The sequence below is a fragment of the Pogoniulus pusillus genome, chromosome 14, assembly GCF_015220805.1.
Source record: "Pogoniulus pusillus isolate bPogPus1 chromosome 14, bPogPus1.pri, whole genome shotgun sequence".
Classification (NCBI taxonomy): Eukaryota; Metazoa; Chordata; class Aves; order Piciformes; family Lybiidae; genus Pogoniulus; species Pogoniulus pusillus.
This window is the reverse complement of record NC_087277.1, coordinates 13,205,254-13,220,065: the sequence shown is the minus strand read 5'-3', so window position 1 is coordinate 13,220,065 and position 14,812 is coordinate 13,205,254. Positions and strand designations below refer to the sequence as shown.

General features: G+C 39.9%; 2 protein-coding genes across 10 annotated transcripts in view; both read right to left on the bottom strand.

Annotated features, from left to right (window-relative positions):
- Window positions 1-694, bottom strand: part of TG (thyroglobulin) — a 140,687-nt gene extending 139,993 nt beyond the window's left edge. Inside the window, exon 1 of the mRNA XM_064154223.1 lies at window positions 607-694. Coding sequence (XP_064010293.1) covers window positions 607-694 — 88 coding nt within the window. The remainder of the gene's footprint in view (window positions 1-606) is intronic.
- Window positions 695-6,396: 5,702 nt separating this feature from the next.
- Window positions 6,397-14,812, bottom strand: part of PHF20L1 (PHD finger protein 20 like 1) — a 52,139-nt gene continuing 43,723 nt past the window's right edge. For 6 of the 9 annotated variants that reach the window (XM_064154314.1, XM_064154308.1, XM_064154313.1 and 3 more), the window contains 2 exons: window positions 12,733-12,898; window positions 6,397-11,959 (listed from right to left, as the gene is read on the bottom strand). In XM_064154314.1, the coding sequence (XP_064010384.1) occupies window positions 11,817-11,959; window positions 12,733-12,898 (309 nt within the window). In that variant the 3' untranslated portion in view covers window positions 6,397-11,816. The remainder of the gene's footprint in view (window positions 11,960-12,732; window positions 12,899-14,812) is intronic. The other 3 variants (XM_064154311.1, XM_064154316.1, XM_064154317.1) reach the window with 1 other exon arrangement.

Below are 14,812 nucleotides of genomic sequence, written 5' to 3'. Positions count from 1 at the left end.
AATATGAGATTGAGTCAGTTGCTCTAGGGTGTGTGGAGATGACTCTGCACAGTGCTAGAGAGCCTCTTGCATCCCTTGCCCTCTAGTCCACTGATATAAAGATTCCTCAAAACAGAGGCTAGAGCTTTCAACAGTAACAAAGATATCTGAGATAAGAGATTCAAATTACTTGTTGCTTATGACTATCAAACTCATACAGAAGATCTGGGGACAGCTCTCAGACTATTCAGTATCTTAAGGTTCAAGTCTAAATTACGTGATGGCACGTGAAAGTAGAAGAAATAATCTTAGAAGCCTGGCACCTCTGCAGCACCATCTTACTCAAGTTCCTTCTGTAACTCAGGCTGTTTTTCCAGAAACTTTCTTCTTCCCCCCCCCCCCCCCCCACACACACACACAAAATGCAGGTCTACAGAGCTCAGATAACCCTGACCACTTAAAGAACTTTATAGTTTAATATTTAACTTGGAGCTTAGTTTGCACAGCACACAAATGCCTAAATTTGCAATATGTAAGAGCATTATATACTCCATCAGAGTAATACAGACCGCAGCACAAAGATCACAGGAGCACTATTGGACACAGGTAAAGAACAAGTGCACTTACCAAATATATTGGCTGCTGCTATGCTAATAAAGCAGCAAAGAAGAGTGCAGAGTGGGATGGAGCCCAAGCTGTGATGGGAGAGCTCCATCCCCTTTAGTCTGTGAGGCAGCTCTACATAGCCCATACAGCCTTCACTTGCCTTTTTATAGCAACCATTGTGTGGATGGGTTCACTTATGTGCTGGTAGACTGCCCACCAAACTGGGCAAGTGATGCATATGATGCTTCTGAGAAAACCACAAGAGGCCCATTCAGCTGGAACAGTGCTCGTGGTCCTCCTCAGACAGTTCTCATCTCTGCTCTAGGGAGCATTACTGAGCTTGGTCATGGGAGAGAACAAGCAGCAGCAGGCAGAGAGGGGCTTAGTTAATTCAACATGCAAATTAAACATATTGATATGATCCCAGCCAAGAGCTCCGTCTCTCACCTGTGCTATGGCATAGCCACATTTTTGGCTCTGTATCAGAAATTCACTTTTTTGTGCTCCTGGACACCCTGGCCTGTTGAGGGGACAGACAGGAATCAGGCTTCCAAGCACTGCAACACTAGGAGCAGATACAATTCATAATGTGTTTTTTATTATGTGAAAAACAGGATGGATGCAGCTTTATTGACTATGAAGGCAACTGAGGGTCAGTCAATTGCATTTGGCCTTTTGCATTGACTCCTACTTGCACCATGCACTTCAATATAGTCAGGTACCCAATGAGAAGTCTCTTAACTTCTTCTGCTTCCACCTCCATGCATGCAATCAGTGTAACTGCTAAGCACAGCCTTTTTTGTACTACCTGCATGCAAAACATATCAGTTCCTTGTTTCCAGACTGTCACTTCTTACTTGCCCACCTTACATGGCTGACATTTGTACCAGGAATTATGTGAACTCACTGTTGCTTGTGCAAAGGTAGTTGGATGATCCATGTGTATAATCCCTGGATACTAGACAGTCTAAAATAATTCTCTGATACTCTCTTACAGACCAAGACTGTGCTACCAGTGATCCAAGAAACCTCCTGTGTAGCTTGGAGACCACTGCAGTGCCACAGTTTGATATATATGATAAATGTGATCTCAAAGTGCAGCACAAACTTGCTTTAGCAAAACTAGCCTTTTCAAAATGAGTGGATTTAAAATCTCAATTTCACTTTCAAGCAACCGACTCTGGCCTTGAGGAAAGTCAACAACCCACAGAAATATCAAGCTCAGAAAAGACAAACATGTCTAGTGTAGATGACAGACTAAAAAGACAACTTTCAGAATCATAAAGAAGAAAAATCCTCTTAACAGCCTAGGTTAAGCAAGCACGCAAAGAAATTGATTTCTGAATTGGCATTTGTAGGAAATGTACAGGCATAGCGAGTGAGTCTGACTGACCAGAGAGAAACCAGCATTAGCACTAGGGTGGCAGAAGGAGAACAGATGAACTTTTTCACTATGACATGCTTTTCTGATTCAAGCATGCTTCAAGCCTTAGGTTAGTGTCTAATTCTCAGTGCAGTAGGGCAGTTGCAAAAGCATAACAAGAAGCAGCTCAGCAGTGTCACCAGCTCTCCAGGGGCAGCAGGGTTGGTGGCTGCAGGTACAATGGCATTTCCAAGCTACTGAAAAGCATATCTAGAGCATGTGGGTGGTGGTGGGCTGGTATGTGTGATATTGATTTAGTCCAACTTTCTAAATATAGTAAAAACATATAATTCATCTTTCTGGGACAGCAAAAAAAGAGAGAGAGGCAAGCTCAGACTGGTAGCTATTCTCTTTCCTCCCTTATTATTTCCTAATTCTCAGCACTGGTCAGATCACACCTTGAGTACTGTGTCCAGTTCTGGGCCCCTCAATTCAAGAAGGATGTTGAGGTGCTGGAGCATGTCCAGAGAAGGGCAACAAAGCTGGTGAGGGGCCTGGAGCACAAATCCTATGAGGAGAGGTTGAGGGAGCTGGGCTTGTTTAGCCTGGAGAAGAGGAGGCTCAGGGGTGATCTTATTACTGTCTACAACTACCTGAAAGGGCATTGTAGCCAGGTGGGGGGTGGCCCAGGTAACCAGCAATAGAACAAGAGGACACAGTCTCAAGTCGTGCCAGGGTAGGTATAGGCTGGATATTAGGAAGAAGTTCTTCACAGAGAGAGTGATTTCCCATTGGAATGGGCTGCCCAGGGAGGTGGTGGAGGCACCATCCCTGGGGGTCTTCAAGAAAAGACTGGATGAGGCACTTAGTGCCATGGTCTAGTTGATTGGATAGGGCAGGGTGATAGGTTGGACTGGATGATCTTGGAGGTCTCTTCCAACCTGGTTGATTCTATGATTCTATGAAAAGAGGCAGGAAACCAAAGTGGTATCAAGGACATTATTCACAGAGGGAAGCACAATTCTGTAATATCTATCTAGTGTTCATTCCCAAGATGACTTTCATTTCCTTCAGAAACGTTCAGAAAGCAATCTCTGAACTATACATATTGGGAAGAGCAGCCAAGTGCGAAAAGTCCCTTTCAAAAACCACAGTGAGAAAGTTAGTTTTGGCAATTAGCATTACTTAAACCACTTCTAGATGTGCGTCAAACCAAGACGTGCATCTTGGTACGTGCAAGTTCAATGGGATGCAATGGCCTGTGAACTGAAAAAGAAACAACGCTACAAAATATGTGGTTTAGAGAGCCATATGTGCAATCCACATTCGTCACAGAAAAGCACTTGTCAACTAGGGCCGGACAGATTCAGATGAAGAAAAGCCTCACTGCACAACCTTCAGTGAAGGGACAATTGAGTTGACCTCTATTTTTAGCACCTGAGAAAAGATGGAAGGTGAGCTTAAATTAGCTCACCGATGAAAGAGAGGAAAAAAAGGAGCAGGTAGAAAAGGTCCCTGGGGCAAATACGGCCTTAAAACTACTGTCTCTGCAAAGCCATTTCTCTAGTGCTGGACAGGAGGGTTTCATTTGTCGTTCACACTGGAAGAAGGTTCCTCAATCTAGACTTTTATTGTTGAAAGAGAAGTGTCACTGTGATAAAATATTGAAATGACAAACCTCAAGGAAGAAGCACTTCTTAGCAGATTCTTTGGGCAACCAGACTTTTCAAATACTAAAAAGCCCAAGGGCAAATGATTCCTGTGCATGAACACAAATATCTACACCCACAGAAAAGTTGCTCTCACCCAAATAAAACAAGAGTATGAGAAGTCAACCTTGGTTTAAGAAGTTAACTTAAGCGACCCTCCTGAATGAGGTCGCACATTGCAAGCATGTCAATTAGTTAATTTATTTCTAAGTAATAATCTGCTTTTCTGTGATAAATCACTCACCAATATTGGACAATCCTCACATATATTTTAAGAAAACTATGTAAACCCATAGACCAACACCTTTTGTTATTAACTTATTACACTTAGAGATAGAACATAACTAGATTTTACATTTGGTACATTTCTTCCTAATCAAGAGACATTCATCTCAATCTTCTTTGCATGGGTTTGGCACAGATGGCAATAGGAAGACTTATCTCAATCATCTCTGATTAACTTTTTCAAGAGTCTTCATGTGATGTGTGTTAAAAGATGACTCTGAGAAAAGCATAGCCCTGCTAGATAATACCAGTTTCAGTCACTGCATGCACGACATGTTCTTCAGATTGCAAGAATGATGGGGAAGTTCCATTAACTTCTATACTAAACTTGGCCAGAACAGAAAAGTGAGGAGAGGACTTCTCAGGTGTTTTTTTTCATGTTATAATTTACAAGCCAGGAAAGTGCCTTCAATAACAAAAGAATCGGAAGAAGCCCCTGGAAGAACATTTGAATTTGCTTTTGACCCTGTGGAATGGAAACGTATCTTGGGCAGGTGAAATGCCTTTTTTCTTATCCATTAGAGATAACACAGTTTTTCTCCATCAAATAGTACCACAGTGATGTAAGGTCAAAAAAGATTTATTTTATTCTCCTGACATCTGGGCTGCAGACAGCTTTGAAAGTCCAAGCAGCAGCCAGTTCTGCAACCCAGACTGGAGAAGCTTAGGTTTGCACACTGGATTGATTCAGTGTTTGACAACAACGAGCTAATGGAGTGAGAAAAGGCACAGCTAGACACACAGGGACAACAACAAGGTGCAAATTTCTGGCATTGGTAGGACAAAACTACTCTTAGTCTTTTTGATAGTGTAATACTTTACCTTCTCTGAACTAAAGGCAACAGCATACAGACAATGGAGTCAAAATTAAAACTCAAAGACAAACGTGCCTTCTACCCAACAAAGCAGTGGGATTTGGTTTGCCACCCGATGCTGTGCAGAGAAAGGAGTGAAAAAAAAGAGGCACACGAAATTGATGCAGCAGAGTTCTGTCAGTGACTGATAAAACTTCATAAAGGCTTTGGTAAAGGGAATCTCAGCTTGCCAGAAGTAAAAGACACATTAAGGAAAAGACCATTTTGTATGGATCTTTTATAGTCAGTGTGTTTTTACAGATGCTGTCGCTGTGTATCTGCTGCAGACAAGACATTGGGCTGGCAAGATGTTTGCTGTGAGTGAGGGAAACTTTTCTTAAGTAAGTCTGCTGACTGGAAGGGTCTCAGTGTATTACTCCAAGATCGAATTTGGCCTTAAAACCGAAATTTGAGAGACTGCTTTGAGATAATCTCTTCAATGGTGATTAAAATAGGTTTCAGAACTCGAATTTTGAAATGTCACATTTATAATCATATCTATCTTTGTTCTGAACAACAGAACAATTTCTCTGTTAGCAATTATTGAGATTGTTCAATTTCATCTTGTTTCTTTTTATGCCCTGGTATACAGGATGTCTTAAGAGAAATTTCGTAGGGTTTTTTTGCTTGTTTTCTACTGCAGTAGAGTCCTGAACAGCTTGTAGGCAATATTAAAATTAATCACTGAAAGGAGACTGAAGTTATAACAATATTGTACAAAGGTACAGAATCTCTGCCCACACCAAGAGATGTCATATTGTGAATGTTGTGAACATATCAGAGAGAGAGGTAGAGCCATACCCTGAGGCAAAAGAGCAGAGGTTTGTCAAGAAGCAGAGGATCCTTTCCCCTCTTGCCACCAGGCAGTATGAGTCCTAAAAGACAGGAGGGGAGTGGAAACACATCCCTGCTCAGTGAAGCGGGCAAATCCCCTACTGGCCTCCCTCATCTTCCCGCTTGCCTCTACAGGACAGTCCATGCTGGGCATTGCCTGGGGTGACTCAGCCAGACCCATGCACTAGGACTATTCGTGTTAAGGAAAAAAAGGAGAGTTAATTGTTGCAGATGATTCTCTTCTGAGTGGAACAGTGGACATTAGGAAAATTGATACATTGGAACAGGATGCTCAGGGAGGTGTGGAGTCACCACCTCTGGAGGTGTTCAAGAAGTGTGTAGATGTGGCATAATATAGTGGTCACAGTAGTTAGGGCTGGACTCTGTCTTAAAGGTCTTTTGCAACCTTCATGATGCTGTGATTCTGTGCTGCGTCTTTCAAGGACAGAGTGCACTGAAACACTCAAATCCTGTAACTGTTAACCACCAAAGCAGCTCAGGAACAGAAAGATCTTCTGATAACTTTTCCACACAATTAGAAGATTCTTTACAGTAAATAATTTACTAAGCGATTTCCCTAGAGGCTAATATACAACAGAAGATGCCCTAAAGCTTTGCAGTGTATACAAAGAAGTGAGCATTAAGGACTAGACACAACTGACTACAGGTTAAAAGTGCAACTGAAGATTCCTCAATGCTCTAAAATGTACACAAGCACTCACTAGCTCAACAGAGGAAAAGTTCACTGAATGGAAGCCCAGGCACGTAACAATCTCAACAGACCTTTATTGTGAGTATTAGAATGCAGTCAACATTATTGCTATTATAAAAAAACAAATCACAGAAGAAAGTATTTTGCTTCTCTCATAGAAGATTTAATAGTGCACTGCTGCCTTTCAGAGTGTTTAGTGACAATACACTGACGCATGTGGCTACAGCTGAACAGAGACGGCTTTGGCCAGTTTGAAAGGAAGGAAGGAAGGCTGCTCTTGGAAGTAAACAGCAATTGAACTAGCTTTGGGTTTTCAAGCCACAGAAAATGGCTGGCTCATCTACTGCTTACACACAGGATCAGTGTGTATGGAAAGGGAAATTCACTCCTGAATGACTTTTCACGCTAGTTCATTTTCTCCACGTGGTCTCAATTTTTCATTTGGGTTGTTCAGGCTGGCGCAGAAGGGCTGCCAAATGCACAATCTGCTCTCTGTGCAGTGTATTTTCACCATCATTACATGCTCCATATTTGTTTTCCATACATAAACAGATATACACATAGTGTATAATACTTATTGCTAAAGACAGACCCCCACACCCAGTGCTTAGGACATAACATAGTATAATGAAAACCATTAATGAAGTATTTCAAACATCCTCTGTAAAACAATCCTCAAAAGCCATATGGACACAGAACACAAAAGAAGTGTCTGCTAATTAAATGTGAGCATAGCAATGGGCATTTTGAAAGTGAGTAAGCTCCTGACCTTAGTAAGCACTCCAAATTTAAGGTGCACATACTGTAACATTTCTAAGTAGAGAGAAAACCTAGGATTCCAGTATTCTAAACTGTTTGAATGGCATCATTGCATGCACCCTCTCTACAGAGTAGCACCTCCATATAACTACTAGCAGGGCAAAGTAGTCAAGCTGGCCTGATGGCACACTTGTTAAAAAGCCCCTGCTTGTAGCGTGCTTCCCACTGCCTACTTTTGCTACTGATTTTTACATTAAGTTCCAGTTCTGTTCAGGATCTGTTTTCACTGACACTTTAAAAGATGGAAAACAAACAAAAAAAACTAAACAAACAAAAAACACAACACAAAACCAAACCAAAACAAAAAAAAAACACCAAACAAAAGAGTTGTGGTTCCCTTTCAAATATAGAGGAAAGATATTATTGTTTGCAAGCACAAAAGTATTTCTGCAGTTTTACTGTGGTGTTTGAGTGACTCATTTACATCTCAGCCTTCAGGTTTGAGTGCTCAAGGCCCAACAGTGCCAGAGAGAGGCTTTCCTGTAGTATTTGTTGAAGTCTAAAGTCAGAAGCCAGATGGGAGTAATCATTGCCTAAGGGGTCACTAAAGGAAGGCAGCAAAAATAGCCGAAGATTTTGATCATGGGACACACACTCTAATTGTGTAAGTTCACAGGACACACTGGAGGCTGAGGACAGAAGAGGAGAGTTCTTTCCATAGGACTGCTTCCCATAGCAGTCAGGAAGAACTGGGCACAAGAACAGAGAAGTGAAACCCTGCAGGCATCTCAGCAGAATGAAGAGTGCAGAAAATTGAAGAACAAAAGGAGCAACAGATGCGAGCTGCAGAATGAAAAGATGAGGAGCACACGTAGAAGCTTCGAGAGAAAACATAAGAGACAGGTAGATGTCAGCCACACGAGGACTGCATTCATGAAAGAACAGGTTCAGTTCTTTGCCACCCATCCAGGAAACTGGAACTCTGCTTGACTATTTTAAAGAGAACAACAGGCTTCTATCACCGTAAATTACACCATAGCTGAACAAAAACCTGTGCACCTAAGACAGGACATCCAAAATATGGGCACAACTCAACTTGCAGCTACCCAAAAGAAGGATTAGCAGGAAGCATCTTTCAACCAATTCTTTCCTGTATGACTTGAAGTACCTCCGTTTGGTAACTGAAACAGAGGCAGACCTGTCACATGGTATCTGATCACATTACCAAAACTACACTTCATTTTTGACTGCTTGATGACCTACTGCAGCTGAAAACACAGAATTTCTGATGTAGATGCCTACAGTATGGTCACAGCAAGAAGGCGGCTTTGCAATTTATCATCCTGGTACCTCCACGAAAAAACAACAACAAAAACAGAACCAGAAAAAAAACCCACCAACCCTCAAACAAGAAGTTGGACATTTAAAGTCTCTAATTTTGCCATTTAGCCCAGCGAAATCACAGAAGGATGCTGTACAATGGCATTTGCCTTCTGTTTATTACTAAGAGCTTGCACTAAGCTAAAAGGTGGCTGCAAACTTGCAAAGTTTACCCTTCTGTGCATAATGTATCAAAACTAGTCCTATACCATCTTGATGAGCTATTTCTTCTTCAGAGAGGGTCTGCCTCCCTCAGCATACAACACAAGGAACTGCAGCTCGTTCCCTGACAGATGACATCACAAACAGACTGCATATAGACCCCATGCACATTTAAGGAGGAAGCAGGAAGACAGATGGAAAATGATGCCTACAGGAAAAAGATTCTCTCGATAAGGCCAACTAAAAAAAATACTGGTACAAGCCAGATCAGATCAAGTTTGACTGGCAAACAAAGCAATCAACTGTAGGTTACATTCTGTGCAAAACACTCAGCATTTTTATGGCACTTGACTTAAGTGTTTAAAGAAAAAAAACAACAAACAACTTCAAACGGATCTCAAACCTTTGAATACTTGAGAAACTGGGGCTCAAACTAATGTCATTTTACAGACTAATATCACAATTTGAGAAAGCAAACTCAGACAAGCTTGTGAAGCATTCAAGCAATACGCAATGTATCACAGCACTGTCCATAGGGACATTGAGATTGTATTTCTTAGAAGATATGAAAGTTTGCAGGAGTTTTTGTATGTGACTACACAAGAAATGAAGATAAAAAAATACTGAACAGGTTGTTTTTGTAACCACAGTCCATCCTGAATAAGGCAGGATCCTGAGGGATACAATTTCATACTTGTGTAAATTTAGAGACTGCTACATATACAAACAGAAGGCAAGTTAAAGCTGTAGGGACAACTTTAACTGACCTTATGATTTCCTTCTCAGGATACCATTCCTCCATCTCTGCACTAAGAACAAAACCTCCTTCCTCCCACACGGAACCTCTCAGTCCACCTCCACCTTCAGTAACATTTACAATTATATTACATCACACACATGCACACACATTGCATAATATTGCTACAGTGTATGCTGTATAAATTAGGTAAATACACTCCACTTTGTTTCAAAGTAATTCATCTGGATTTACACTTCTCTTATACAGTACACACAGTACCACATTCAGGGATATGCAGCAAGTGAACAATATATAAGTCTCACATATCCAAAAGCAAGTAGGTCACTCAACTGTTCATATTATTTGAAGCAGTTATTTAAGCATCCAAGTATGTAACACAAGAGCTTTTTACTTCTTAACAGTTGCTATAAGAATGTCAACAGTTTCTCAGCTCTGATATTCTTTCGGTGTTATGAAGCTGCCAAACATGATTCCATAATTAACTTCCATGTTACCATGCAGCTCTGTAATAATTCCTACAAGCTTGATGTGGCAAGACTTTAAATAGCAACCACTCTGTAACAGGGGTTAACATTTTGCTTTGGACATCAAGAGTGATAACTCGCTTCAGATATGATAGACAGATGGGAAATGTCAGAGTAGGTTTATTTTAGCAACGAACCAGCCATGCTGCTTTCATTCTCAATAATGGTTTTATCATGAAAGTTCAATGCACTGGTTGCAAAGTCTTTCCCAGATAATTCATCTTTGGCACATTTTTCCATTTTATGCATCTTCAAAAAGGCATTCCAAGATTTTTTGGGATGGTCTGTACAGTGTAACAATCACTTCTTTTTTGGACATTTTTGTGTAGCTCAGGAAAAAAGTGGAAAATGTAGAGTATGCAGAATAGTTTTAATAAACAGTTTTACATACAGTACCTTACATATAGAACAGTGTGTTTGCAAATTTAAATAATTTCTGAATGTACAGTGGCTTGTACTTTTATCAAAAGGTAAATTCAAGTTTACTGTCTATCGGTTCTAAAATGCATTTATACAGATAACTAGAACTGATAAACAGGTGTGAGGCATAAAATGTTCAAGTATCTTAACATCATCAGTTAAATAGCCTCCTTTTAACAGTCATATTTTACAAATTTCAAAACCTGTACATACATTATTTTCAATTTTAGAAACTGCTTGTTAAAAGGTAACTTCATGTTAACCACCACTTCTTATTGTCTATTGTAACAAAACTAGGGGGGTGTAGTTAGAAATGCATATAGTATGCATAGATGAACATGCATTCCTATACACATAAACACACACATACAAACATGTATGTAGCACTGGGTACAGCGGCAACTTAGAAGCACAGGTCAAAAGTCCTGGGCTCAAAATCCAGCAAGAGCTAACAGAGTAAGTAGGTTGCCTTTGGTTTTGTGACATTTTGTTCACCGAAGCCGAAAGGTTTTACCAAAAACATTTTGGAGAATGTATCTTGTGATATTTATTCTAGTGGTTTACTATATCCACAGCCACAGGCACTTTTGCTGCTCTTGTCATTCCTCAACCCAGCTGAGGATGGTAAAATTTCAGAGGGCCAACACCAGAACAGAACTACCCAAGACAAAAATTATACCTTGAATCCTGGATACTGCAATAGAACATAAAACAAAAATTATAAACTAGATACAGTTTTGGATGGATTGATGGCACCGAGGAGGACTTTGGAAAAAAAACTTAATGGAAATCATAATCAAAACTCTCATTCCAGTGTTTTTAATGCTATTTGGCACATCTGACTACTATTTGCCACTTATGTTTTAAAGGAGCCTAAGGGTGCTGTAATAAGGATATCTATTTAAAAAAATATCTGAAGAAGGAGACCATGATAAGCAATTTCTTTCAAAAAACTCCAAACTAGCAAGTTCATTTTCCTGACCATTCATAGAAGAAAACACCTAAAAAAACTTTCCTTGCAGAGAGCATACAGAGGTCTCTGGGCCTACCTTTAACTAGCAATTCACTAAAAAAGCAGTTCCCAAGAACTTTTAGTCAGCTGAATTCTGCTGATTTATAATTTGTTGCCAAAGGCTTCAAAACAGTAGCATTGTTCTTCATAGTTTTAGTTTGTTCAGCTATCTTGCATGGGGGGGATTCATCTTGTTTAACATCTTAAAATCACATCAACATTTCTCAGAATGCAGTGGTACATTTTGAAGCTTGGATACTGAATACACAGGAAGGAAATCTGTTACACGGAAAAATCTGAGAGTTTCCCCTCTTCCCTCTAAAGCTTTAGGCTACTAACATAATCAGAAAAGAACCAGATAAATGCTCAGCTTTTTACTGTCTTCCTGTCAGTCTTGTGGCTAGAAAGAAAATTCACTGTGAGGAACCTATCTTCATTTCTTTATTCTTCCTTTTTGTCATACAGAGCAAAGTGTTGCTATTTGCTGTACTTTCCCCATGTCAATCAAGAGCTGTTTGATACGTCGCTTGAGCTGAGGCAACCTTGCCAGAGGATCTGGTGGTTCCAGTTCTCCAGTGAAATCAAGCCAGCTTTCCAACACTACAGAGGCAAAAGGAGGAAGTCAATTAGAATAAGAGTTCAAGAAACAGTTCTCATTAGAAGTAAGCATTTTTCTTACTCTGTCATTTATGAGAAGACAAAACATACAGAGGCTGTAATTTTTATTTACCAGAATGGATTTTTTAGTAGGGAAACATCAATTAATTCCATGTTTCACTCAAACAATTGTTGCTGTAAAAAAGGTGCCTGAGAGAAAATTATACCCTTGACTAAGAATTTTCACAAGCTTCTGTCTACTACAGTTTTGCAACAAAAAAGTCAATCCTTAAATGCGATGTTTGCTTCTGTACCTTTAAAAGGCTCCTGTTTACAGAATGAATTTCCAATCTTCACAAACATTGTCAAGAAATGTCTATGCTCAGAGACAGAGAAGGGCAAAGGTCAATCCTGCTAGCCTAGAAATACTACCTAGTACAGGTAGGAATACTGGCAATTACTAGAAGAATCAGGTCAAACTCACTTCAGGTGTAGATTCCTCATACCCAGACCAAGACTAGACAAATTATCTAAGCTTTCGAAATGTGATTAATACCAGAAACTTGAGCTAAATTTTCAGGGGTCCTGAGAGCTTTATTTGGCATTCCAAACTTGTGGAGCAGGATGGGATCAAGGATGTAAGGTTTGGGGTACCCACATTTGAACACAACACTAAAAAAAAAAAATCCAACTTCAGTGTCTCAGATGACCTTCAACACAATGGCTATGAAAGATGCTTTTACAGGTATATTAATGAGTATTGGCAATGGAGTTACCATCAACTTCTTTTTCTATCAGGTCCATTCTGCTGGTGACTTCATTCTGTACATTCTCTATGTGGGTAAGGAGATTTAGCTGCCATTGAAGATGTGTATCCACTTGTTCTTCTGAGCCTCTTCTTTCATTACAAACAAACACAGTGTTTCCTTCAGCAGGATTCTTCTTCACAGGAGCAACAGAAAGAAAAAAATGCCATTTAAGAGGGCTTTACTGTTTTGCTTTAGGTTCTGGTGTTGATTTCAACACTTGAGCCACATATTAGACTACAGTACTTCTGTCTACTTCACTCAAAGCATATTCAAAATGCCATGTACCATGACACATCAATAGACTAAAGCAAATAAAATGCAAATTCCATACGATTGAGCATGTATCACACTGGGGGGTGAGGCAAGAGGTAAAGTTTACCAGCTCAAGCATCTTAATTCAGTAAGACAGACTGCATTTCTGTGTCCATTTTATATAAATGGTGACTTAAATCCTTAAGTCCTGAACCACAACAGACCACCACCAATTTGCAAATCCCTAACATTTGTTTCCACAGAAAACTCCCAAAACACATTAATATCCACGATGTCAGAAGTCACTAGTTTATAAAAGTAAGCTGATTATTCTATTTGATTAAGACAAAAGACTTCTCTTCCTGCCACAGTCCCATGTAACTCCAAAGCTTGAGGCTCAGACAGAGCTGAACATGTTTTCCACCTGAAACAATTCTATGATGCTGTGTTTGGGGACAGTTATAAAAGGCAGCAACAAGTGGAGTTATGCAAACATAGTATCTAAGGAAGAATGAACTAGTATCTTCATAGCAAGTCAGACATAATATATGAGGCTTATGATATTTCTGTATTTGACATTCCAACTAATGGAAGTGACCGAAGTATACCAGATTTAAGACAAAAAAAAATGTTCAGCATCTCCAGTAATTAGGATTCACAGCTCTTATTTTATATCAACTATAACTTCATACCTAAGTTATTTCACTACTGACACTATTTTAGAAACTAGAATGCTGGACTCCAGTGCTCACACAGTGTCAGCTGGTGGCCAGTACCAGAGTAAGGACTGAATTTTTAAGCTAATTTTATTTTCCAAGTCACACAATATTATTTCTTCTTCCAGACAAGAATGGAAGACTAGGAAGAGAGAGGAAGAAGGACTTCTTCAGTGAAAATACCCAAACCCTTAAGACATAAAATCAGTTAAAAAGGCAAATCAAACTGGAACCAACCTGCTGGCAGCTTTATGAGCATGTCCTGAAGGACAAGCATGGTTAATACCATGTTCAATAAAGGAGTTAGAATTATTCATTTATCAAAACCAGAAAATGTGATGCTTGAGACACTAGAGGGAAGAATGCAAAGCCCCGATTCAAGACTTTGACAAGGAGAGGTAAATGTGGCACCTTTCAGAGAATTTAGTTCACATATAAGTTGGACTTCCTTGTCAGTGTAATTGTGGTTTTAAGGTAAGTACAAACAGGTTCATGGAGAAGGCAAGGAGAGCTTTTCAATGTGCATTAAGTCTAGACAGAAAGCCTTACTTCAGGTATCACGGCTCCCTACTGACAATTAAGTCAACTAAGGTGTACTTCCCCAAACAAGTATCTTCACAGAATGGTAGCGGTTGGAAAGGACCTCTGGAGATCATCTAGTCCAACCTTCTCACCAAAGCAGTATCACCTAGGGCAGACCACACAGGAACATGTCCAGGTGGGTTTTGAGAGTCTCCAGAGAAGGAGACTTCACAACCTCTCCTGGCAGCTTGTTCTAGTGCTCCTGCTCCGTCACCTTCACAGTAAAGAGGCTTTTCTGGTTCAAAACACAGAACACATCTTTTTGGACATATGCTTCAGTCTCTAAAAGAATCACCAGTTTTCTTTCACTGCTCACATATATTTTAATTTTAAATGTATTCATAGTGTTTATGATGACAGCTTAAGCTATTGCTGGAAGAAAAGCACATTTTACACTGCTGAGTGTCTCCTTACTGCACAAACCGAATCTAATCAACATTTATTCCTAATTAGAACAAGCTCGAATTTTCCATTCAGACTATATAGCTTACATGCCA